Source organism: Sinohyriopsis cumingii, chromosome 5, assembly GCF_028554795.1.
Source record: "Sinohyriopsis cumingii isolate HCF-2022 chromosome 5, ASM2855479v2, whole genome shotgun sequence".
Taxonomy (NCBI): Eukaryota; Metazoa; Mollusca; class Bivalvia; order Unionida; family Unionidae; genus Sinohyriopsis; species Sinohyriopsis cumingii.
This window is the reverse complement of record NC_142965.1, coordinates 106,782,318-106,810,265: the sequence shown is the minus strand read 5'-3', so window position 1 is coordinate 106,810,265 and position 27,948 is coordinate 106,782,318. Positions and strand designations below refer to the sequence as shown.

General features: G+C 34.5%; 2 protein-coding genes across 4 annotated transcripts; both read right to left on the bottom strand.

Annotated features, from left to right (window-relative positions):
- Window positions 1-211: 211 nt before the first annotated feature.
- Window positions 212-27,948, bottom strand: LOC149799942 (GPI alpha-1,2-mannosyltransferase 4-like). 3 transcript variants are annotated; one of them, XM_089959416.1, is made up of 4 exons: window positions 27,852-27,940; window positions 13,002-13,084; window positions 11,616-11,764; window positions 212-2,893 (listed from the first exon to the last, which is right to left on the bottom strand). In XM_089959416.1, the coding sequence occupies exons 3-4, from the start codon at window positions 11,728-11,730 to the stop codon at window positions 1,191-1,193; spliced, it is 1,818 nt and encodes a 605-aa protein (XP_089815542.1). In that variant the 5' UTR covers window positions 11,731-11,764; window positions 13,002-13,084; window positions 27,852-27,940; the 3' UTR covers window positions 212-1,190. The 3 variants fall into 3 exon arrangements, with proteins under 3 accessions (XP_089815542.1, XP_089815540.1, XP_089815541.1); XM_089959414.1 differs by lacking the exon at window positions 13,002-13,084 and having other exon boundaries at window positions 27,852-27,948; XM_089959415.1 differs by lacking the exon at window positions 27,852-27,940 and having other exon boundaries at window positions 13,002-16,673.
- LOC149799943 (uncharacterized) lies at window positions 19,875-27,802 on the bottom strand. Its single transcript, XM_089958318.1, has 3 exons — window positions 27,591-27,802; window positions 22,499-22,702; window positions 19,875-22,270 (listed from the first exon to the last, which is right to left on the bottom strand). Exons 1-3 carry the CDS (start codon window positions 27,624-27,626, stop codon window positions 21,173-21,175), a joined length of 1,338 nt encoding a protein of 445 aa, XP_089814444.1. The 5' UTR covers window positions 27,627-27,802; the 3' UTR covers window positions 19,875-21,172.

Here is a 27,948-nt window from a genome sequence, read left to right as displayed (position 1 = left end):
GTCATTATGGAAATATACTTTTGTTTTTTGATTCTATACAAACCCAATTGGCTAAATGATCTACATGTACCTGCTAATGATGTGTGTTTCACGAAAACAAGGGATTTTGTTGACCATGACTAATTTCTTGGTATTATATGTTATTTTGTTTATTCACTAGAAAGAAAGACAGAGCAAGGAAGAAAAGACCAAACAAACAACAAACAGATAATATGTATAAAAGTTTATTTATTTTGCGGTTAGAAAATGTGAGTAAAAATAAGTGCATGCTTAGGAATATTTAAAAAAACATGGACAAAAGATCACAATACAGATGGAATCAGTCCAATGAATAAATATGTATTCAAATAATGCTTGATGTATAAAAGTGTACTGATGCTTCATTCATTTAAAGTATCTGACATCTTAAATTTCCAGATTTTAATAACTTAATGAACATGTAAAAGTGGTACATTAAAAAAAAAAAAACTTTATGCAGTCACCGGATGCAATCATGACTACTTTATATTAAGTAACACGTGATAACCAAAATCATCAACCCATTTGAAAAATAGAGAAATCTCTGCCTACTCAATACTTCTTTAAATCATGTGTTTTTCTTTTAGAACAATTTTCCAATTACCGTAAAAAAAAAGATTCATTAATATATAATGAACAGCTGAATTTGTAAATGATTATCTGAAATTCTATTTAGTCGAGTCGGTTGGGCAAGCTCTCTTCTACCCAGCCTATCATATAACAATTCATACCTAGCTGGCAATTAAATTAGCTTATGGTCCATTGGAATCTCTGTTATGCGATAGTTGCGGTAAGGATGCCATCCCCGACCAATGGGTAAATTAAGAGTAGGGAGCATCACACAGCAACCCAAAGAACACAGGATCAGATAAATCCATTTCATTATTAACATCATAATCAATTGAGAATATGCTTATTATAACTACATCAATTCTGTCAGCAAAAGTCAGGAATATGCTTTGAAGCCTTAAATATTACATGTGATTAAGGTACTATGTAAACACGACTCTATCATCATTTAATTTGAGAAACAAAGGTTATATATTGGTAGATATAATATTGCCCTTGCCTGATGAATTGTCAAAAAGAGAACCAAACTGATAAATCGATCTTTCATTCTGCAGGTTTATTTGTGCTCTTTAATGCAGACAACAAATGAAGATTAAGGAAGCTTACATTATTTGAACAACATAGAGAGAGAATTGATCCATTAGATTCAATAAACCTGTTTGCCAATCTTTTGCATTTGTCATTACTTTCAAATCTGGTGGATCCTCAAGGGACAAGTGCGGAAAGTATGTGTTTAATATGGACATATCAACTTTGATTTTATTTTGTACCCTATTAAACACGGTACCAGGTAGGATCAAAATTATCACTCTCTCTTTCACTGTTACAGTATCTTTCATTTTTATTCTTGTGATGGTACTTCTGATACCCTGGTAGTTGCCTCCCTTAAAATCAATGATCTCTATGAAAGGAGATCTGTTAAGGAACAAATGTCTTGGAGGCATGTAAGTACTGGAAAACAAGAAATGATATGAAACATTGCTGTGGTTTTCTTTTGCAAGGGAATGTACTTCATTATGAAAATCTTCCTGCATATCTGTAATGCATGGAACTATACTCCCTTGATGCAAAATACCATAGAATATTGATAAAACAAAATTAAAACTAAGCCAAAATACAAAAAGAAATTTGCTAAATGTTTTTTTTCCTACATATTGCACAGCATGCAAAATAACTAATGGTAACAATGGTACAAGAAATCTTGGCTCTTGGTGAGGAAAAATGGAGAAAAATAACACAGGAACTAGCACAAATAGATCAAATGGTACCTGCGAAGACTGATGAACTGGTGCTGTTCTAGTAAAGACATACTTTACTCTTAAGAATAACATTGATAAAATATAATAAACTAACGGACCAAACAAAAGTGGCAGGTTGACAACTAAGTGTAAATAAAATGGATGTAAACCATGCTTGGCAAGATTATCTCCCTTTACATTGTACAAAATAAAATTCCTTGGGGTTATTACAAACGATGCTAAAATTTCATTAAAACACTGATATTTGTTTGAATGTATAAATAAACAATCATTGATATCATATATAAGAGACTCAAAAGTGAATTTTCCATAATAAACAGAGTCTAGGGTGCAAAGAATACAGAATGTAACAAAGGTTGCAAATCCAATTACAGATATAACTTTTGAAACTGCAATTAATTTTGCTGATGCTGGATCAGTTTTTGAAATATATACCTTAAACAGGTACCATAAAAGAGGAAAAAATGCAAAGATTAGAAAGGTAGGCCTGTTGAAGAACCCAACCATTGTAAGAAAGCCGATCAAAAAAAGTCTCGCATATGATGGATAAACATAACTATTTAGAGCAGAAATGTCATCACCACTTGCTAGTTCCTTGCCTTTACTATTTTCCTTTCTAGTTTTCCCTTCAAAAGACACCTTTTGGTCATGTTTGCAAGTAAAATTTGTTGATGTCAATATCACATACATAAGTGAAGTAAAGAGCAAAGTTTCAATTGAATTTGTAAAAGTTCTGCACTGGTATGTCAACATCACATAGGAGCTGCCAAGAAACAACAGTGATAATTTCATACTTCCAGTGATCTTTTTCGCGATTATGTACACAAAGAAGTCAATCCCAAGACTTAACACAGCCATCACCAGACGTGGATATCTGAGAACTTGAGATGCAGTCAAAGATGGTGCTGGTGAAGCCAATGATGCATTTAAATATTTTAATGCATGGAAGACTGGTCCATACAAGGCATAGGGCATTATGGGGCTTCTTATTGGTGCTGTAATATTAAACTCCCATGCCCTGTAGGCAGAAACATCTAGAACGTCACCTGTCAAAGTAAGTAAGATATTTATCAATCAACCATTAACAGTCCTTCTAATCAGTGTTGTAACAATACAGTGTTTGCATATAGAAAATATCTATATTTTGTGACAGCTAATTATTTTATGAGATCTGGAAGCATCCTATATGTGGTGGTATAATAAATACCATAATTATTATAAGCTCATTTTTGTCTCCGTTAACTTTACATTGTCAGAATCATGCAATATTTTACGATATTGCACACATTCATATTGCACTCACATGTACAACATGTGTGCCCAATAGTGTATTAACAACTACTTTGTAAACAAATCATGTACACTCGTGTAGCAGACACTTTACATTTTGGTTGATTAAATTTTTATCTGAATGAACTAAAGCAGATGTTTCATGGACTGCCATATAACCGATGCTAAGCAATATTCCATGTTAACTTTTTTTAATACAATGTTTTGGATTTAGGCTAGCGATAGACATCAGAGATGTCATAAAATTGCTAGGTCCCTACAAATAATATGCAAGTGACAATGCATAAATATATCTTCTTTAGCTGGTAATAAGAATGGAAAAAATATAATTACAGTTTTACATCCTGAATTTCCTCGATATATACTTTCTTAGCTCTGCAAATCTGAATTACAAGAGCCATGTCATAGGTTCTAAAGCTTGATTACACATTTTAAAATTGCACTGTAATTCTGACTACCTTACTGCACTGAAAATGAAATGAACATTATATTCTATAGCATATTTTTGATAATTACAATTGAAAAACTTCATATTTCTCCCAATCATGATTCCAAACATTCAATGACAGAACAGAAACACACTTGCAGATGTCAACACGCTGCTCTCTCACTGCTGAAATCTGATGTACTTCATGCAGAACTGGCACAGATAAATCCAGTCCATAATCATGAAATTTCGTAGAATCAAAAAAAAAATACAAAAATCTATTCAATCCAGACCAAATGGAAAAGTTGTTGCAATGTGCATTCATTCACAGTATGACTCTAAATTTCAATTTTCAGTAGACCAAACCCCATTTTCTTTTTAAAGTGATGTCTAGTACATGACTAAGTTCAAATTTATCTGGGTGGAGTTATGTGTGCATTAATAATGTTGTTGTTGTGTACTGATGAATTTGCGCTTGTGTATTTAGTTTGGAACATGACACAAATTCAGTTAGTTTGTTTCTTGGAGTGCATTTTTGTTTATATAATTAAGCCTTAGGTAGAATAAGAAAAAGAGGATATAATAAACAGGTTACTGCATTTGTATGTGAAAATATGAACTTGTTTTGTCGGATGGATATACTTCACTCCCAAGGTTGTGTAGTATATCCATCAAAAAAAACTCTTTCATATCTTCCCATATAAATGCAGTAACCTATAATTATTGTACGAGATCTGGAACCAGCCCATGTGTAGTTTTGTAATACATATCATATTTAAAAGTACGAAAATCACTGTTTGGCTGAAAATAACTATATGAAATAATGTTAACAAATTTGTCAGAGTAAGCCTTAGTAGGCTTGAATTTAAAACCTGTTTAATTTTATCACTGCCACCATCGAGGTTTCACTGGTTGTAGACTGGAAGATTTCACCTGGTTGGAATTTTAGAGAGGGTACTTAACAAATAAATTTCTGTCAAAAATAGGCAAGCAACATATCATTTTCACTGTTTAAACAATTTCCTCACTTCGTGTAAGCATGAATTGCAGATTGTACCAGAAACATCTAGTAATTCAGCTAAATACAAATGTTAGGACTGGTCAGCCTGGTGTCAGGATAATGTGACTAGGTGGGACATCGTGCTACATGTTTGTGGCATGATGCCCCAGTGCTAGACATCACTATTAACTGCCACACTGCAGACATCATAGCAATATGCCTTAAAAATTGTTAAAGCTATGTTAAAAGTCCAAATCAGACACGCACACACATGAATGTTATGGTCTACAGGAACTGAATTAGTTGTCTGTTCCCATATTTTATCACCACTCCCATACTGCAGTTTATATGAGATTTAAAAAATTCATTGGCAAGTAATTTAGGACAAATTTGTAAAAAACTAGCCATAATATTTAAAATTTTAAAGAAAAAGATAATAAGTTAAATAGTTAGATCAGTCAATAAATATTTCAAACAAATGCAAAACTGGTGGACTATTCTTAAGCTATAGAAAGAGTTTTCCATACCAATCATGGACAAAATTTTGTAAAATATTGTACAAGTCTCATCATCATCAAACTATATAAGACAATGTTACGGTGAAACTTCACAGCAATCTGGTTCAAATTTGAACAAATATATGAACATGCACATGTTCACAAACCAGTTGAACGTCTATGGTTGTTGTTGTTGTTGTTGTAGGGTTTAATGCCATTTTTCAGCACATGATAGGCTATACATGGCAGCCAGTATTAATGGTGGAGGAAGAACCTGGGAAAAACCCCAGAAAGAACCACCGACCCACGAGAAGCTACTGGCAAGCTTTCTCACATACCCACGTTGGCTGAATCCGAGACTCAAACCCACGCAGACAGAGGTGAGATGGCACTGATCTGTAACAGAGAGCGCTTTAGACCACTCGTCCACTCGGGACCCCTGAACGTCTATGGAATTGATCAAAGGAGATAATGCTTTGTCATGGAACATAACACTGTCATTAAAACTTTGAGAATCATACTCATTTGAGAGGCTTCTGTTGTATGGTACATTAAGCTGAATCAAAGGGATGAATATAAATTGCAAGATGTTGATCATCATGTTATCTTTTATGGTATAACGGTACCAATTGCGCAAGTCCAGGTGGGCGGAGCTTAAGGTGCATGGAACATTGTATTCAGAATTAAAGAACAACACTAGCTGTGATTGGTGCATTATGTAAGAGTTGTACTTTCTGTTTGGCTTAAAAAAATGTTGAGCCTCTTGGCAACATGTGAGTTTGTGTTAATTTCTATCTAGATCATATTTTGTATTTTTTATGATTTTTTTTAAAATATGGTACACATGGCTGAAAATGTGCTTGTTGTGACTAGATAACTCTTACCCCTGTCTAGTTCCAGTAGAGTTATCTCTCTTAAATGCAATGGAGTACCTGGTTATGTCATTGTCAAATTGACAATCTAGCATTGTTCTATATGGCAGCGTGTGACATGCATGCCCAAGTAGGACAGAAAGTATATTTATTTCACAGAACATTAGCATTGAGGTATATGGAAAAACAATTGGTACCGTGATACCTTATAGTCAAAAGCAAATGGCAATATCACTATAAATGCATGTAATCTGAATTATAAATGTCTGATGTCTTATCTTCTCTTTATTTCTTAACTGAGAATTGATTTTAAAAAATCATAATATATTTTGAGACAAAATATTTAAGCAAATACCATTGTAAGCATTTTCTACTGAAAGGATTGTAAGTTGAGAACTACACAGAAGCAGTCACTATATATCAAGGGAAGTAAGTACCCTGATGTTAATGATTTTCTCATATCATTGGAAGCTGAGTTATGTCCCTTGATACAGCTTGGCCAGCTGAAAGCATTAACACCAACAGAAATAAAGTGCCTTACTTTTAGAAACACACAAAAAAAAAAACAATCAAATTGAATATGGTTATTTTCAACACAAGTTTTATTAAATCATAAATATTTTCACTGGATAATCTATGTGCACTTTTAATCTACTAAAGTATTGGCAGCCTTAAAAATCATCTGTGTGGCATATTTGTGTAGAGAGAAGTCACATAAAGTGTAATGAAAAAAAGATTTGTATGACACATTCAGAAGTGATTTCAACTTACTAAAGAAATCCCAAATGTTTCTGACACGAGGGAGGATACTTGCATTAAAGCAGGTTGTAAAATATTGACATTTGTCTGTTTGCAAGTTGCACCCAAAAACCATAGCAGACCTGCCAACACCAACAAGACCTTCTCAGTAATGCAATTGATTTTTCTTTCCATTAAGTTGGCCTATTTTCAGTAAGGTGAAACAAAATATCATGTACTGCTATTGTCAAGCTGGAAAGCAGGTATTTAAAAGTCCAGAAGGGTAATTCAAGACTGACACAGTTGATGTTGTTGTTCTAGGGTTTAATGCCATTTTTCAGCACAAGATTGGCTATACATGGCGGCCAGGATAACTGGTGGAGGAAGAACCTTGGAAAACCCAGGGAAAAACCACTGACCCAAGAGAAGCTACTGGCAGGCTTTCCCACATACCCACGCTAGCTGAGCCTTGGACTCGAACCCACGCAGACAGAGGTGAGATGGCAGTGATCCAGAACGGTGAGCGCTTTAGACCACTCAGCCACTCGGGACCCCCAAGGCTGATACAGCGACATTAAATATTGTGTTCGTCTAAAAAGTTTGCAAAGTATACTTGGACTTTAATTACTTCCAGTACTGTTTCACAAACTGTAGTTCCAATGCTTACGGAGCACCATGGCTTCTTGCAAACTTTAAACTCCAGGTAATCCTTAAAAAAATATAATTTCATGTGGGCCATGGCAATCATTATTCCTGCCAAAAGAGGCACTCAAATCAACACATGATGTCCACTGAATGTAACTGCTGCCTTTCCTTCTTCTTTTCCACCAAGAATCTGAATAATTCTTTTTATTTTTCTATACTATTAAAATTTTTTAAGAGGTTAAATGTCCATTTCATCCTGAAAATTAATTGCTTGTTGGGTGCCATTTTTAGAGAATAAGCCACAGCTTGATCATGCAGACATTTTGCATCACAAAATTCATGCTGCCAAAAGTACATGAAGTACTCCTGAAAAATTAGTCTGGTTTACTGTCAACTCCACTGAATATGAAAACCAGATCCGAATAAAAAACAGACAAGCACATATCTGGATTTTACCACAAACAATCATATTTCCATAATTTATGAATTTATTGTTCAAGTCCAAATTTTAAGAGTCATTTCTGTAAGACATGGAAAATTTTTAATGGTTGGCCTGTCTACTATAGGTCTAACAGAGTACCCTAAAGGTGGTATTAATCATATACCTTATGTGTCTTGAGTAGAAATGTACAACTGTGGGGTATGTATTGTTTGTGAGAAAATGTCAAATAAATCATATATAAAGCAACTGCTTCTGGATATTACACTGATATACTGACTTACTTAAATTATAGTTTCCCATTACTCTAGGCATGGTATCAATTTCCAGAGTGCAGGGTGGATAAGTGATTTTTAAAGACTAATTTTGCAAATTAACAGATGAAACCATATCACGGGCCATATTTTGCCCATTCCTACCACAGAAGAATTATCTAAAATGTTGTGCAGTATGTTTTATCATTCTATGATCTTTCCCCTTTATTTATTATGACTATAGTGCTAGATTTGTCAGCTTTATACTTAACAATGATCCTTTCATCTTGTGACAATTCACATCAAGAAATGTAAGTAAAGTGTGTGCTTGTAGGACTACTGTTTAAAACTTCCGGCAAAATAGCGTTTTCTTGTGGGGCTGTTATTAAACACTTCTTGCATAATGGTATGTTTTGTGGGATTGCTTTTTAAAACTTTTGACATAATACCGTGTTTTTGTGGGACTGCTATTTAACACTTATGGCATAATGGTGTTTTGTGGGACTGCTATTTAAAACTTATGGCATAGAAGTGTGTTCTTGTGGGACTCCTATTTAACGCTTCTAGCATAATGGTGTGTTTTGTTGGATTACTACTTAATAATTCAGGCATAATAATATTCTTTTGGTACAGCTATTAAAAACTTCTGGCATAATAGTGTGTTCTTGTGGGTACTGATACTTAACGCTTCTGGCATAATGGTGTGTTTTGTGGGACTGCTATTTAAAACTTCTGGCATAATAGCATGTTTTTGTGGGACTGCTTTGTAAAACTTCTAGTTTTACAATTTTAATCTAAATGTTGAAGTAAATATTGTGGCACTCTAAGGAGTAAACGAGGATACTTTCAACATCCTATCTTTTAACCGATGGTCTATGAAAAGATTCCTTCAATCTTAATCATCTTGTATATTACAAAATATCTTCCGCTAATTATTGGTTTATGATAAGATTTTATCCTGTCATAATAAAAAAAAACCTAACCCACTGAAATATAATTCTTACTATTGTTACTGACACAACGGTAGACAAAATGTATTGCACTTAGAGGGATTTCAACCCTTGTAAGTCAAAAACTGTCAAAATCTTATCAAACTCAATTGAGACCTTGTTGAAGGGAAACTTTACAGTAAATTTGGTTGAAATTAAACAATGACAAAAAAAACTCACTGATACAGTATTTACAAGCCAGTGGAAAGTCTAAGTCCATCAAGGGGTGTAACTCTATTTGATTAAAACCATATGATCATAAAACCTATGCAAATTTAATCATTGTTCAAGTCATCAAAGAGTTTGTTAAAAAGAGGTTTTACAGCAAATCTGACTGAAGTCAAGCCAAACATTGTAAATGGGTAGCATTCACAACCCAGTGGAATGCCTTTTCTATTTGGATCAAAAACATTGTAAATGGGTAGCATTCACAACCCAGTGGAATGCCTTTTCTATTTGGATCAAAAACATTGTAAATGGGTAGTATTTACAACCCAGTGGAATGCCTTTTCTATCTGGATCAAAAACATTGTAAATGGGTAGTATTTACAACCCAGTGGAATGCCTTTTCTATTTGGATCAAAAACATTGTAAATGGGTAGCATTCACAACCCAGTGGAATGCCTTTTCTATTTGGATCAAAAACATTGTAAATGGGTAGCATTCACAACCCAGTGGAATGCCTTTTCTATTTGGATCAAAAACATTGTAAATGGGTAGCATTCACAACCCAGTGGAATGCCTTTTCTATTTGGATCAAAAACATTGTAAATGGGTAGCATTCACAACCCAGTGGAATGCCTTTTCTATTTGGATCAAAAACATTGTAAATGGGTAGCATTCACAACCCAGTGGAATGCCTTTTCTATTCGGATCAAAAACATTGTAAATGGGTAGCATTCACAACCCAGTGGAATGCCTTTTCTATTTGGATCAAAAACATTGTAAATGGGTAGCATTCACAACCCAGTGGAATGCCTTTTCTATTTGGATCAAAAACATTGTAAATGGGTAGCATTCACAACCCAGTGGAATGCCTTTTCTATTCGGATCAAAAACATTGTAAATGGGTAGCATTCACAACCCAGTGGAATGCCTTTTCTATTCGGATCAAAAACATTGTAAATGGGTAGCATTCACAACCCAGTGGAATGCCTTTTCTATTTGGATCAAAAACATTGTAAATGGGTAGCATTCACAACCCAGTGGAATGCCTTTTCTATTTGGATCAAAAACATTCTCAGACTCCTACTATCAAACTCACTCCTTGTTGAAACAACACTTCAAAACAGATCTGACTGAAATGAAACAAAAAACCTGAATGTTGCAGTGCTACAAGCCTATATGGTTAAATTTTAATCCTCGGTGAATGTATCTAACAATGGATGTAAATGCTGTGGTGTTCATAAGCTGTAGAGAATACAATTCTAATTTGATCAAAGACAGTCACTCTTGGTAATACCTACCAGCCAAAATTCCTAATCATCTAACACATATAAAGTCTTTGTTGGAATGAAACTTCACAGAACATTTGGTTGAAATGGAGTAACAAGAATATTGTGAATGGCACATTATACATCTGCCCTGTGTTTATTACCCTCTACTAATCAACAGGTTCCTCTCCTTAAATGCAGGCCCTCCAAAACTTTAGTTAAACTACTTTATTATGCAAAAGCTGTTTTCTTCTTTCTCTCAGTGATCTTGACCTTAGATCCCAAAATCAATAGGCATCTTTCTTACCCAACATGTAAGTCATCCACAAACACTGGTGAAAGTACATGGATGAAAACTTGTGCAGAAACCATTTTCTTCTTTCAGTCAATGTGACCATTATATTTTTTAATTTTCACCCCAAACTATATGCTTCTTCCTTACCCAAAGTGTAATCCATCCACAATTTATGTTGTAGGATGCAGAAGCCATTTTTCATCTTTCAGACTGACAGTGAGTTTTGACAATCTGACTCCAAAATAAAACAAACTTTTCCTTTATCCCAAGTGAAAGTTATTGACAATTTAACTCCAAAATATACAAACGTTTCCTTTAACCCAAGTGAAAGCTATTGACAAAACTTGGTCCAGACAAATGTGTAGAGCTCATTACTTCACAAAAAACATTTTTCTCTTTTCAATCACAATGACCATGAAACTTCATCTCTTGACCCCAAGTACAAGCCATTCACAAAACTTTGGGATGTATAACTAATGTTAATGTATGAAAACAATTTTTCCTCCTTTAGTCAGTGACCCTGACCTTTGATCTTTTGACCCTAACTTTGATAGGATTCTTCCTAACCTAAAGGCAGGACATTCACAAAGTTTGGTAACTATTGATGATGGAAACCATGAGTTATTGTGCAGATACCAAATAGGTAACAGCTATGTGGATAACAGAGAGACATAATCATAAAGTGTACTCAAGCCTGTACTCAGACTGACTGATGGATGTGAGCTGTTTCTAAATCACCCTGCCTAAGTGGCAGTGAAAAAAATACCCCCACCCCACTGATTTAGAAAACCTGTATGTTCAATTTAAAATCTTAAAATCTAGGACCATAAAGTGCATGTTCTTGAAGCTAGGATTCTCACTTCTGTGCAACTATTCAATGGATACAAACCTGCCACTATCTCTACGGTTTGAAAGAACTCATCCGGGTGAATATAGCCATTCTGTGGGAGGTAACACCATCCAATTCTGACAGCCACAAGTAAACCCCAAATTAGCAGCTCCATCAGATCGCATTCAAAGTTCCAAGCAAGTCATGTGCTGAAACCAGACAAAATTACAACTTATCCAAAGAAATAATGCATGAATATCATAAGATCATCATAAAACTGTAATGAATCTTCATTCATTGTTATGTTTTACATAATCTGTACCTCAAAAATAGTATCAAAACCTGAAAATAAATATTATTCTAATTCCCCTAAAAGACCAGTTCAAAGTGGGTGTTATGTGCAGTTTTTTCTACCTCAAATTGTTTCAAATATCAGAACTGCAAAAAGCCAATCTTTTGTTTCAAAAAGATTCCTTTTAAGCAATGTGTTATTTTATAAACTTAATGATTAATGTAAATTATGTTAAGTGTGGTGTGATGTGATTTGGATTTTTAACGTTACTTTAACAATTTTTCAGTCATATCGCTCTGATGTCTGCAATGTGGCAGTTTATAGTGGTGTCTAGCACTGGGGCATCATGCCGCAGACATGTAGCATGATGTCCCACCCAATCATAGTATCCTGACACCAGGTCAACCAGTCCTAATACTAACCTCTTAATGCTGAGCACCAAGCGAGGCAGTTGTTAGTACCCTTTTTGTAAGTCTTTGGTATGACTCGGCCGGGGATCAAACCAACGACCTCCCACATCCGAGGTGAATGCTCTAACCACCAGACCACCGGAGCAGTTGTAAATTAAGTAGTACGATTGTTGTTTGCTTAGATCAAATATTTTCAAGAAAACCTGGGTAAGACTCTTTCCTTGCTATTTTCTGATGAATATTTTTATGCTGTATAACCCCCAATCAATGGACCCAAGTGGGCCTTGTCACTCATTAGGATGACCTAGCGTGATCAGTGGTGCAATATATGTCATTAAGTTTTCACTGCCTGTTTGATGATGACATCACTACTGATTCAAAGTTTTCTGTAACAGAAGCAAACATAGCTTGTGATGGATTTTCTGGTTGATATATTGGAGAAGGTATTACCAATATTTCTGAGTAAGAAAATTAAATTTTTTGTCCAGATTGTAAAATATTAACTACTTGCAAAAAAAGAAACCAGTCTTTAATGAAGGAAAACAGACTTTTCTGACAATTGTGCATGTGTGATCTGGATTTCTGAAGTAGCTTTAAAAAAATTTCAGTCATACTGCTATGATGTCTGCAGTGTGGCAGTTTATAGTGGTGTCTAGTAATGGGGCATCAAACCACAGACATGTAGCATGATGTCCCACCCAGTCACAGTATCCTGACACCAGGTCGACCTGTCCTAATACTAACCTCTTAATGCTGAGCGCAAAGTGAGGCAGCTGGATTATTTTTAATTAATAAGTCTTTGGTATGACTTGGCTGGGTAGCAAACTCTGAAAACAAAAAATACACACATCATATATTTCAGGACTGAAAAGAAAGTATAATCTTGCATTTGTAATCCCCCAATGCTTGCAATATTGTGCTCATCTAATGAGAAACAGAACCTGGGTGTTCTGCCTGTCCATAGTCCCTACTTCAGAGCCTCTCCCAAGATTGTTAACTTACAATGTTACAAATGTGTTATTAATTTCTTATTTTTCCTTACACTTGTGCATGTGTTTAATGTTGAATACAAAAAATAGTGTTCTTTTAAAAGTTATGTCCCCTTTTTGGTGATTACACAACATCTACTTGCTATGACTTCAAATATGCACTGCAAAATCTATACACAATTACATAATATTTATTTTAATCCATAAGGTGTACTCTTTTACTAATTTTAAAGCTCGTTTCATTCAAATTTATGAATCTTTTAATTTTATAATAATCTGTCGTAAAAAATGTTTCAACAAGTGGAATAACTCCATATAATCTCAAACCTGTGATTCAAATGGTTGTTATTACAGGCAGAATCATTGCCTTCCTTTGCAAATTGGCATGTCAGGTGGTTGTTATGGGTTTAACATTTTTGAGTACATGATGGGCCATAAATGGCAACCAGTATTTTTGGTGCAGGAAGAATCTGGGAAAACACCTGGAAGAACCAAAAACCAATGGGAAACAAAAACCAATGGGAAGCTACTGGCAAGCTTTCTCCTACACCCACATTGATCATGTGCAGTTGTGAAATGCCAGTGACCTGTAAATTTGAGTGTCTCTGACCACTTGACCACATGGTACTCAGAAAATTGGCAAGTAATAATAAGTACCATACCAATGTTATAATGTAGTATGTACTATATTATATGGCTACAATGTAAAACTACTTAGTTCTTTCCCTAACAGTTGGTAGACCACAGATTTTGCTGCCTGTTTTGCCATCACTTGCCAGCTGATTCATGTGCACATAATGGCCTGTAAGAATCACTTCATTAAGAAAAGAAAAAAATCCCAAAAGAAAATCAAAACTGCAAATTTTTACATCTTTGATTTCAAATGTTTGAAGGACAGCCTGCCTTCCAGGGAACTTGCTGATTGCATTTGTTTGCCTGTTAACAGTTTTTTTTAGATGAGCAACCTCTTTGAAAAATTAGGAAGTGTTAAAATAAGTTCAAAATGAGGGACAGAAGGAGATCTATATATATGCTAGAAGAAAACTAAACTACACTATATACACACTGAGAACAATTATGTAAGTGCATACAATTTTAGGTAGTGTACCTTTGTCCATAAATTGCTTCCCATTCTCAATGATACGACTAGCAGGTGGCAAACACCACCCTGAATAAACATGTAAGGAGTTCAATAGCTTAACTGATCACATGCAAGGATACCTAATTAATAAGTACACATGTTACTCAACTGAATCCATCCAAGATCTCAATGGGCTTATATGCAAATGTCTAAACACCATCTGATCATAATACAGCCACTCATATGCTATACTGAGATAACTTTAAACATCAAGTCTGGTGAAGTGTTGACTGTGCAGGGCCATATCATAAGCTCACTTGGCCTTTGCCCGATGAGCTAAAAGACCACATTGTTGCGCCTATAAGCTAGTGTGGTAGGGAAATTTTCTGTTGCTATGTCCCTCAAAAGTCATAATAAGGAAGTCGAATCAAGGGGTACACAGGGGTCAAGGTTTGGGGCACATGTATTAAAGAATTATTGGAAACCAGATTTCCCATGCTTAATGTACAATATTCAAACCTCAAGTTTTGTCATCAACAGTGTGTCCTTCAATCATCTTCATTCAATATAAGTTCCCAATCATAAACAGGGCCTGAAATTTCCACTCGTCCAATTGAATGAGTGCCATTTTAAAGCAGATTCAATATAATGAACTGCATACATGTAACATGACTAAAACATGCAGAACAAGTCACTTGATATGCTGGACTTGCAACCAACTGAAACTTATTTGACTGGTCGATGAAGAACTCAGGAAACCCTAAAAAGACCCACTGACCCACAGAAAGCTTTCTCATGAGATAACTTTGTACAACACACAATTAAGGAATTTCTACTGGATGCTGATCAGATGAGATGCACATTGTCATAGAGATGGAGGAACTGTAAAACACTGGATTGTAAAAACAAGCATGTAATCATACCTCCTGTAATGCTGTACTATTCTCACAAATGAAAATTTTAATTATGATTGTCTAATCTAAAGGTATTGTATCATGGAAAATCTCCATGCTTTTTATTACATATCCATCCCACTCCCATATCTTGTCTCACGTGTTATAACCCCAAACCATTACATATATATTTCCATTACCATTTAAGTTTAGAGTGGCATCAAAAAAATATTTATAAAATGTCATTGTAAATGAAATTGTATATATATCTGGTCTTTGATACCCTCATAAGGACTCCTGGGAGAGGCCCAAATATGTACCCTTTAAGCATTTGGTTATCACACTGGCAACCTACACACCAAAACTGGTGAAATTTCACCAAGCAGTAGGCATAGTCAGATGAACATAGGAAGGGTATCACAATATAACCTGCTAAAATGTGGAATAACAAAAAATGGCAGTGAGGACCTGCATGTGGCGTCCAAAATCAAAGCACTGCTGTTAAACATGTGACCAAAACATAAGGTTAAAAGGGTGAGCACATTTCAAACAATGAATAATCTTGGCTTTATTCATAATAATTTATCTTAAGTATGAAAAAAGCCATCAACAGATTTAGGAAATACTAGAAAATGAAAAACTTCAAAAATAACTTAGTGTAAATTTTCTGTGACTTTGAGCCCAAAATCATATGGGCAAGAATGCATTTGAAGATTCATAATGATTCAGCCCAAGTTTGAGGAAAATCCATCAAGCAGTTAGGAAATAAACTGGACATAAAAAATATACTCTAACCAGAACAATAATACAAATTTTCTATGACTGTGACCTTGACCAAGTCTCTCCAGTTTTTACACCTTCATGCATATTAGATGGCACAACAACATCACCTGTTGAATATTCAAAAGCCTTGCTGCCAATATGCCTCTTGCCAGAGTGCATCATATTCTATCAACTGGGTTTTGGTGATAAAGTTGTGCAAATATTTCTTCTATATTTGGTAACCTCCCCTGTATCTGATGATGGTGGACTGACATCATTAAAATGCAACACTAAACAGGCATTTGAGTCAGGTTGCTTTCCATTAGATCGGGTTGAATTCTGACACTTAACATTACTTTGAGGAAATTATTCAAAGTCAAATTTTCTGCAGCAGCAGCTTTATTTGATAGTTGTTTGGCGTCATCTGTACAAACTTAAGAACCAATGCAATGGTGCTTTCTGTCAAATTTGGTCAAATTCTGTTGGTGGATTTTGAGAAGTCATTTTAAGGATTGTCTATTTTTTTAGTAACGGTGGCCATCTTTAATGGTGAATCAGCATCATGTCAATAAATGAGAAAGCACTTCATGCCATGTTTTTGTCAAATTTTGTCCAATTCCCATGAGCATTTTTAAAAAAAATTTAAAGTTTGAATTTTGTATACCTTTTTTATTGCAGATCAGCATCATTTATGTAAATCTTAAACACTTTTTTAACAGAACTATTTCTCTCAAATTTGGTCAAATTCTGTGAATAGGTTTTTGAGAAAATGTTGGAAGATTTTCTCTTTATAGCAACTACTCCCATATCTGGGAGGATTGGGATAATTTTAACATATAATAATGAACTTCAAGCAGGATACTTTCTTTAAAAATGTGGTCAAATTCTGTTGAGAAACTTTCGGGAAAAAGTTGTTTAAAGGTTTATCTATTTTTAGTAATGGCAACCATATTTGATATTTCACCAGTATAAAAAAAAACTCTGTTAAAAAATGTCTCAGTGAACTTGATACCAAGAAAGCTACAGGACTTGATCAGATTGGTCCATGAGTGATTAAATCTTCTGCCTCGACTATTGTAGATAGCATAACATTCATAATCAATTTAAGTATTGCAGCCTCATCTGTCCCCAAAATATGGAAAATTGCAGAAGTAATTCCTATTAAAATTCTGGTTCTACGGATGATGCTGATAACTACCAACCAATCTCAAAGTACAAAACTTGTCAAATTTGATTGAAAAACATGTCCATGACTTGTTCATGTCATATTTAACCAAACACTTGCTGTTACACCCTAATCAATCAGGCTTTAGACAGAAACATTCCTGTGAGACTGCCTTAATCTCCGTAACTGATAAATGGCTTCAAGCACTTGACCAAGATAGAATAGTAGGATCTGTATTTGTAGATTTCAAGAAAGCTTTTGATATGGTGGATCATGAAATCCTTTTGAAGATACTGAAAATCTACCAGTGCGATGAAAGAACAATAAGATGGTTTACTTCTTACTTAAGTGAGAGAACACAACATGTTTACATAAATAATGTTCTGTCTGAACCTAGAACAATTAGATATGGAGTACCACAAGGCTCAATGCTAGGTCTGTTACTATTTTTTTTAAATTTATTAATGATCTACCACTTTTAATAAGAGACTCAATATCATCTACAGATCTCTATGCAGACGACACAACATCGTCAGACATCCAAAACACAAAGCATGAACTCGAAATTTCTTTACAGAATGCCATAAACAAACTGGAAAACTGGTGCACATGCAATAGCATGGTGGTAAATACTGGTAAAACTAAAATGTTACTTATCTCAACACGGCTTAAAAGGACAAATCTTGATAGTGATGAAGTATGTCAGACATGGAAGGATAAAAATTTGCAAATGGTCTGTCATGATAGACTACTTGGTGTTATAGTAGATAATAACCTATCATGGACTGAACATATCAAACATATCAGTAAAAAAAGTCAATTCAAGTTTATGGCTTCTCAGTAGGATAAGACATTTTCTCCCTGAGAGGCACAGAAAACTATTTTATAACAGTTACATACAACCCTATTTAGTCTACTGTAATACAGTATGGGGTAATTCAAATGATAACAATGTAGCAAAGCTGGCACATCTTCAAAACAAGAGCACTAGGGCTAATATCAATCCAGAAAGACAGCAAGGAAAATTTAGCTGGTAAGTTAAAAATATTACATATTAAAGACTGATTCTGTTTGAGAAAAGCCAAATTAATGTACAGGATATTCCATAATAGTGCTCCTGAATATTTACAATCACTATTCCAGTATAGGTTCCCTGGCAATACTCCCCACCTGCGATCCATGTTGACCAAACATTATAAAATTCCCAAACCAATTATTCCAGTATTCCAGTTGAGATTAGAATTTATTACTAAATAAAGAAAATAAATAAATAAATAAAAAAATAGCAAATAAAAAAAATAGTAATAAAAAAATATTTAAAAAAATAAATAAAAAAATATATATAAAAATGTATCTTGATATAATCTTGACAAATGTTAAATAGGTTATCAGAACTCAATTTATATAATAAAAATATGGTGTGCATAACGCTTACTATCAAGTATTTTATAAATAATTATTCATATTTATTGAGAATTAATCTATAAATTCACTTTCATTTTTAAAGAATTAGTAAACTTATTTTTGTGATATTAGATTATACTTTAACCAATTAAGTTTTTCTGCAAAGTAAAATAATATGAAAATATTCTTATCTAATTGTAAACAGGGGACATAATTCAGAAAAAAAGAAAAAAAGAATGAATGAATGACATAGTGTTTTTAAAAATTAGACCTTTTCGATATACCGTATTAAGATGGTGAATCCAATAGGTTTCCTTTAGCAGACGTTCGATTTCAGAATCAGCTTTAACAATAGGTTGGAAGGAGAAATCTTGCAATGTATGGGAAATTTTGTTAAAATGTGCGGCAACACGAGACGAAAATGATTGATCGATATAATTTTTTATATCTGGTCTATGTTGGTTCATATGTTTAGATATTTGTTGACTGGTTTGTCCAACATATTGGATGCCACATTTTTTGCATGTTATCAATCAAATAACAATTGATGTTGCACAATTAATATCACAACACATATTAAAAGTTTATTTTGTATTATTACTATTGAAAGAAGTATTTTCATTAATAAATGAACAGTGTGAACATCTAGGTCTATTACATTTAGTTGATGATCCTATTTTATATGATGACTTTTCTAATTTGGAATTAGTTAGGATTAACTGAGATTAGAAATACCCACTCTATTTCCTTCTTCCAAACCCAATATATCCAATGGCTTCAGAGATGCAGCTACAAATAAATAAATTCCTTTGTATGAGGACCTCAAGATAGATTAGTTCTTAGCTAGTTGTGTTACCCTTTTTAAATAAGGTCATTCTTATTATTATTATTATTATTATTATAGTGGAAGGGTAATTATCTTACAAAATATAAGGAGCTTTGTATCAGGATGTTTCCTGCCAAATTTGGTCAAATTATGTGGAGCAGTTATTTGACAAGAAGTTGAAAACACATACCAAATGATTGCTGGCCTTATGGCCAAGTGAGCTAATGAAACCTGAACCGATAACCAAAAGTACTTTTTTCTGGGACTAAGATCTTAACCTCAACATACTGCAAAAGAGGCAGGTAAACATAAAGCTGAATGAACTGTCTCACCTTCAGAATGATTAATGCCAAGCATGATGAGAACTTATCAGAAAGTTTTAGGAAATATACGCACATGAAAATAAAATGTTAATGATGAGGCTGACATAATTGTTACTGTTGCAGGAAAAGAAACTGTTCCATCTTGCTTTCCTACAAACAGGGCCTAGACAAAACTTGGGCAAAATTAGAAGAGGTGACACTTTATTTTAGATTCATACTGTTGTGAATAAAACAACACCATATGGAAGCCAAACTTTGATAGGTCAAACTCAAAGGCAATCAGCTGAAACAAACTTTAGGTTGAGTGAGTGATGTTTTAATCTTCATGGGCTAAAATACTGATGCCTCATGTGATAACAATGAGTTTTTGTTGATTACTGATGATCCATTCATTGCACTATACACAGACCATTTGCTACCATGACGGAAACAGAACCAAACTTGATAAACAGATAGAATGGATGAAAGTATAAATAATTGAAAATATATATAAAATAAATGCTGCTTCATTACCGTTGAGTATTTGGCAGTCATATTTAAGTTCGGATATTTCAGAGGTAGTGAGAGCTTCAGCTTCCAGTACATTCAGTAACTTGTTTTGGACTAAAATTTTTAAAACTGAGCCCACATTTTTCTATGTAGTGGAAACCCCACTTTACTAAGAAAACATGGCATCAGACTTCATTTTTGAAATAATAAGTATCCGTCAATATTTGTGAATAATGTTCCAACATCGTTCCAGTATGTGATAAAGACAGTCCAGCCAATCTTGTTATTGAAAATTCAAGATGTATGATTTTATGTGAGTGGAACTGTAAGAGATGTAAACTTATTTCAAATTCATTTACTGAACAGTCCTGTTTCAATGGTATCTAGTATGGGAACACACAACAGCTGGATTAGGCAGACTCGGCAGGTGCAACCTTCAAATAAATAAAAAGCCATACAAAACATAACTTTAATAAAATAACCTGAAATAAACAGAAAAATAAAAAGTTCAAACTGCTCATTGTAACAAGTCTTAAAAAGCTCTAAAGCATAATTGCAGTCGAGACAGGTATATTATTTTTGATAATTTAAATAACAGGCATGAAAAACAAGGACATATTGCTTTAAAGGTGACAATTAGCTTTAAATCTCTCACACTGAGGAGGAGTCTGCCATCCTTTCATTTTTCTAAGGGTTGATTTTCAATTGTTAGGGGACAGTATTTATGAGAACAGTACTGTTTATACCAGTAGAAGATTACAAGTCAAGTCAACTACAAACTGCACAGTCCCAGACATGCCATCACATAATGTACTGGCATTAACAAACTTCACCTCCTGATGTTTCAGTTTCCTGGAAACATTAAGATATATTGTGATTTCTAGCAATCATTAGCTCATACTGTGATTTCCTGGAAACATTACTTTATATCGTGTTTTCTTGGAAGCATTAAGGTATATGGTGTTTTCTTTTGAAACATTGAGTTATATTGTGATTTCCTGTGCAATATCCTCAGAATAGTCCACTGTTAGAACACCAGAATCAATGGTGGATTGCAAAAGTGATGTATCTGACTGTCTCTCTGTTTCTTGTTCTGATATGCCTGAAATTATTCTGTCACCAGACTTTGTTATTATGGTACTGTCCCTGAGCTTCTTTGCTTTCTTCTCTTTCTGCCTCATACAACGCTTTTGCGCTAGTGTATTGCTCGGTTCATCACAGGAATTGCTATATGGTTCTGAATCCGAATTTCCTTTATTTTCTTCTTTACTTTTATCAGACTCTTCACGAGACTGGTTGCTTTCTTCAGAATCGGTGGATGATGCATCAAATGTGGAACAACCTGCAGACAGATGAATGGGATAGATGTCAGCTTTTCTAAATGAAGACTGGAGATTGATGGGTGAAAAAGCATGTAGGTAGGCTTTGCAGGCCATAGTACCAACATTCATTTTTGTGATCTTGACTGATGGAAACCGATGGAGAAACTCATGACATTCTGTGTTGTATATCTGTTGAAAAGGACCAAAACAGTCATGGTCAAGAGGTTGTACAATACGGACAGGTAAAAGGTACAGAATGACTTTGTACTGCTTCATTGCCCAGTTAATTACTGATGAAGATACATGTAGTTTGTGTCCACTATACAGAAGCAAAATGGCTTGACCACTGTCTCTGCTATGAACATAACAAAGAAAATGTTTCTTCAGATAGTTTTGAAAGACTTGATCATTTGGCAACCCATTCTCTGTTACTACACCACCAGAACCTGTGCTGCAACCAGAAAGTAAATCCTTCTTCATCCTGTAACCACGGAATATGAAATATGGTGGGATCATTGTTCCCAAGGCATTGCCACCACAAATAACAGTAGCTACTGCTGATGATAATGAAGAGGTTGCTGGTATACTAGTGCAAGTCCTGCAGCTGCTAACATCAAGTGAAACATGCTCTGTTTGTAAAACCCTCTCATCAAAATTATAGATATGATGCGGTTTGTCTAGAAGATTGTATTTTCTGAGTATTTGGTCGAGGTCTCTATATGACTTTTTTGACATAACATCCTTCATCTTAAATGAAGTTTAGCTCATCTTCTTAGAATCTGATCCTGACTTGCTTATAAAATCTAACCCAGGCCACCGTTGTGTGAAACTTCTATACCATTTCAATGAGAATGGGTGGTCCCGGTCTTTTTTATGAAGACTGACTGCATATTCTGTTGCCAATCTAAGAAATTCTGCTCGAGTACATTTGTTCCCTGCCTTTAACATTAATTTTAAACGCTCAACAAAGATGGCTTCTTCTTCTCATGAAAGTAATGGTGGAGGCCCCGATGAAACAGTCTCAACAGAAACTTCACCTGACACTCTTTGTCTAAGAGTCGTTTCTGGTACTTTGAACTTTAATGCAGCCCTATATGTAGGCATTTTCTGTTCCTTAACAGCTTTGTATGCACTGAGCATAGCTGTCTGAGAATATCTCCTGTACTTCGATGACACTTTCTCTGGACAGGCCTAAAACCATAAAAAATATCATAAAAAATATGTATGTATGTGTCATGAAGGGTAAAAATGGTGTCTAATGAAAATTTAAACAACAGTCCCTCAAAGGGACTGATATTCTACTGACCAAAAAGAATTTCCAGGAATTCACCATAAGAACATTTCTTCCTTTTAACTGCTGAGTGATGAATTTGTCTCATATTTTTTTAGCAATAGCAATAGTTTTAAATACACTATCTGGCAGCTTTATTAGACTTCATACCATCCATTCAGGAGAAGTAGCCATAACAGGATTTTCAAGATGGCCATACTGGATGTCCAAGCATCAACATTTTCAATTAGGACCAAACAAACAATGGGATAAAGCTGTCTATAAAGTTCCATGCCAATCAATGATGTAGTTTATTCAAATCAGTAATAACAAACTGATGATGTGTTACAGGTAATGTATTTGTGTTGATTATCATTGAAATCAAGATCTTAAAGGAAATTACAAAGTAACTGTAAATTTCTAACACATTTCCATTAGCAGAACATACCATCATTTTGTTCAGTGATACCACTATGTACCTAAGTATCATTTAAATTAGCATTATTCCTGTCGATTTTATTTCTTTAAAATTTCATGCTAGAAATAGTTTTAATCTGAAGAATCGTTTCAGACTATTAACTACTAGGACCAGACTCGAGCTTAAAGCTGTATTACTTTTTGTTTTATTCCAATAAATAAATAAAGTGTAAACTAGTAGATAATATATGTCTCACGCTCAGCCAACGTGTGAGAAAGCTTGACATTAGCTCCCCGTGGGTTGGTGGTTCTTCCTCCACCAAATATACTGGCCGCCCAGTATAGAATATCATGTGGAAAAATATTGTTAAATAACGTCAACAAAATATATACATGTACCGCAATTGTTCTGTGCAGATTTCTACCTAAGGTTTAACCTACTTTTAAGCTTCTGACCAAAAAACATTAGGCTGTCACATTTACATGTCAATGGTCAGACATACACAGAAACATAAACATCATGCCACATGAACAAGATAAAACAACTAATTGTTCATCAACATAAACACACTAATGTTTCCTAAAAAGGATATAAAGATTTTATCTTAAATCATCTATATATATACATGCACCTCTCCCTCGATAACTCACACTATAAGCGAGGCATGAGTTACCAAGGAACCTCAAAAAACTGAAAAAGACACGCTTTGAGATCGAGAAAAACGTGGGGGTGGGGGGGCTACAGGGAACTGGGCTATTTATTGACTAAATCCTCATTTTACAATCACGTCAATAATAATTTTTAATAATGTGCTTTTTCTAATGAAGTTGTTCATTATTCTGTTTAAACATATGAAAGATAGTTCCAACTGGTTTCAACAACCATCACATGTACGCATAAAAATCTGTGTATTACATCACTGCTTTTTGTTTTCTTGATGAGTCTGGTTCCCGTATCTGCCAAAGTGGGAGTCCCCAGAGCAGGGAACTAGGCTAACTGTTGATACACCACAAAACAAGATTCCTTTTTTTGTCAAAAACATGACACATTTATTTCACGAGACAATCATCTATGTTGAAACTCAATTTTTGTATTGCTCAATTAACACAACACTGATGTCGTGAATCGTTTAATTGGAATTAATAACGAAACTTCATATCATCCTTGAGGATATCCCTAAGTACCAGTTCAAGAATTCTCTGAAACTCGCTTACCCCCAATGGTCTGTATAGATCTGTGAAATCAAGCTCTTTATTTTATGAAGTATTCATTTCGTTTGGCTGCCTTGTGATCTTTGATCACAGTTATGAAAGAGTCAGTTAAATTAAGGTAGTTTATGTTACATACACAATAACATTTATAAGTGTTTGATTGATCAATGAAGTGGTAAATCTTAAGTTTGTAGGATTTTCATGCCTTTTAACTTTTCTTCTATTCCACCTCCTTTATTTGATCCAAAAGACATAATTAACATGATAATACAAACGAGGCCAGCTTTTAATTCAGTGCAAAAATATAACAAATACTTCCACAAGTCAGCTATGAAAACAGGGTCGACACTTAATTAGGTTCTCAAAGAAACGCTAGCAAACATAGCTGTTACGGTAGATTGACGCATTTTACGCTTAATTACAAGAGAACACATTGCATTTATGATGATTACACTTAAAATGAGCTAAAAAATAGAACCAGAATACAAATTTCAATTGACAAAAAAAAATGATTTAATTTGTATTTATTTATTAAAGTACTGCCTCCACTCAGTGACTTTTTCATTGATTGAAATTTCATTACGGATTGTTAATTATGGTGTACTAGGAATGTCGTTTGGAAAGAAAATGTGAAAAATTTCATGACCTATTTTTAAATTTGATATTTCATAGTGTTAATTAAAATTTCCTGGTCCTATATACAGTTTTCAACAATAAAATGAACGATACATCGAAGTTTAGGTTACCAATTTTGATTGCGATTTTCTTCAAGTTTAACAAATAAGGATCAATTTTGGGGTTATTTACTAGTTTAAAAAATGGGATCCACACCTGACCAAACATTATAAGTAGGTTTGCAAGTTATCAGGGCACGAGTTATCAAGGGAGTGGTGTATATATATATATATATATATATATATATATATATATATATACACACACACACACACGGCAACACACTCAAAAATGCTGACCAAGCAACCATATTTTCAGAGTTGGTTACAAAGAGACAACCATGTCTTTTCGCCCCCACCCCTGTTTACTTATTTATTTACTGGCTTAATGATGTTTTTTCTTTGCAAATATCAATCAACTGTACTGTAACGGAAAGATTACAGATTACAGTCCTCACCCTCCTTGATTTGTCTGCAGCATTTGACACAATAGACCATGATATATTACTTCACCGTCTCCAGCATGTATTTGGCATTTATGATACAGCCTTACTGTGGTTCAAATCCTACTTGGTCAACAGGACACAAGTTGTATCTGCAAATGGAATACACTCCAGCCCAGTTGACCTATGTTGTGGTGTTCCACAGGGGTCTGTTCTTGGACCTGTTCTCTTCATTTTGTACACTCTATTGCTCTCAAGTGCCATAGAGCATCATCCAGTGTCTCAATAATTGTATGTTGATGACACCCAAATATACAAATCTAGCCACCCAACTGAAGTTGATGCTACCATCCAAGGTGTAGAGAGGTGCATTTCTGATGTGAAATCAATGATGACATGTAACACGCTGCAGATGAATGATGATAAATATCAAGATACAAAATGATTAATTTGAAGCTTTACCCCCCCACTTAAATGGTCTCTCTCTAATAAAGACTTGGCTTCACCCAATATTTAGCAGAAATCAAGGCAATGACAACTGTAAACACATAAAATGCTAACATCAGAAGATGATGTAAATTTCAGCTTGGGAAAGGTGCAGAATAATAATAATAATAATAACAACAAATAATGCTAATTGATTATTATTATTATTGTTATTATTATTTAGCATATTTTGACAGCTAATTACAGTTTTGATTTTCAAAAATTTAATTATAATTCTCTTTATCTCGAATTTCGAACATGACGTCTGTCCCATCTCAAAATTCTGCTGTGACAGCCTGACCTAACCTCAGCTCTGTCCCAAGCATTAGTCAGTTCCTGGTGATACAGTCCTCACTAGAAGTTTGTTCTTGCCTTGGGGTGATGTAGTCCTACAATGTAAGACATATCACATGTTGGTTTTGTTTTAGTGTTATGTCTTACTATCCAAATAACGGCCTTGTATAGCATGTTAAAATGTTGTTGACATTGGATAGAATAATCAATGTTTCAGGAACATCGCACACACTTGGCAGCCTATATTGACAGTCTTCCACTAACTTATGTGTAATTAATATACTTACTGTGCTGTCCATATCCTGGCAGGATGAAAATAAGATACTAGCAAATGGACGCACTTTCACGTTCCGTTTACATACATTTGTTGCAATGTGAAGGTAGTTGAGGTATGCTGAAGTAAGTTCAAGTAGGTTCATGTTGGGGATATGTTTTTTGAATGAAACGAACCATTGCTTACAGTTCCAATAGGCATAATATATTTTTATTTGTTTCATTATAGAATAATATTTCAACTTAACCCGATTTAGTCATTTTCGACTTTCATCGCTTTCCAGCCAATTCAAATGTAGGCCAACAAAGCTTGAAAACAGGTCCATTTCTTTTCTGAGAATCTGAATTTATTAGAGAAAAGACATCAAAGTAAAGTCCGACTAAAACAATATGACTTTACTTTGTAGAAAAACATCATTATTTTAGTTATGTGAAATATTCCTGAAAATTTTACTTTCGTAATGATGTTAGTCGACATAAAAACATGCTACACAGCGCCGTTAGTTAGGCTGTAATACCTTGACACCTACAACATAAATATCAGCGTCAAGGTATTACATGAAGGACATGGGGTGATGCTACTTCCTACTCAAGTTGCAAACTGTGTGGACTGGAAAAATGTGCACAGCATCCATAAAGATCTGTTACAAAATAACAGAAAATAAAAACCCATCTGAAGCAGGGTATAGTATTGTTACTGTCAATAACCACCCCACTGCAGCCCAACTTAATAGGGGCTCGCTACAAATGAAATTAAGAGTAACGACTAACGGATAGTGAACTGTGGGGAGGGTCTAAACCTGTAGAAAAATATTGTCCAACTGTTGTTTATTTCTTTATTATTTGTTTGCATTACCTGTTAAGCCTAGTCCTACAATGTAAGACATAGCACATGTTATTGTTGTTTTAGTGCTATGCCCACAACATAAATATCAGCGTCGAGGTCTTACATGAGGGACTAGTTAAGCCCCTGTGATTACTGTGTATTTAAGACTACAGATTTTACCCACCTGTTTTGTCCGCATATCCTCAATATTCGATATCATGAAAATGCAAATATATGGAGAATAACATTGGAATTACACGCGATAAATATTTCCGCAACTCATCCACGCATGCGTCGAGTGTTTTTGCACGGAAACGGGTTACTCGTCAAAATGGGCCACCAGACTTAGGTAGAAAATGTCACGGCCACCGTTTGGTCAAATGTAATATCCAAAACTAATTGAAACTTAAAACTAAATGCAAATAAAAACTATTTTAAGGCATACCACAAACTTTGACAAATGCAACTGAAGGGAATGAGTAAATAATTACTAGACCACTGTCCAAAATTTCACAGATCGAATTTTTATTTTATTTCTTTTT

What these genes read in the sequence shown, in the direction of transcription:
- LOC149799942 (XM_089959414.1), bottom strand. Translation starts at nt 11,730, where the DNA reads ATGGAGCTGCTAATTTGGGGTTTACTTGTGGCTGTCAGAATTGGATGG. An exon ending in AACCGTAGAGATAGTGGCAG is followed by an intron (nt 2,894 to 11,615) that starts GTTTGTATCCAT and finishes TTACTTTGACAG; the next exon opens with GTGACGTTCTAGATGTTTCT.
- LOC149799943 (XM_089958318.1), bottom strand. Translation starts at nt 27,626, where the DNA reads ATGATATCGAATATTGAGGATATGCGGACAAAACAG. An exon ending in AGGATATGCGGACAAAACAG is followed by an intron (nt 22,703 to 27,590) that starts GTGGGTAAAATC and finishes TTATGGTTTTAG; the next exon opens with GCCTGTCCAGAGAAAGTGTC. An exon ending in GGCCTCCACCATTACTTTCA is followed by an intron (nt 22,271 to 22,498) that starts TGAGAAGAAGAA and finishes AAGATGAGCTAA; the next exon opens with ACTTCATTTAAGATGAAGGA.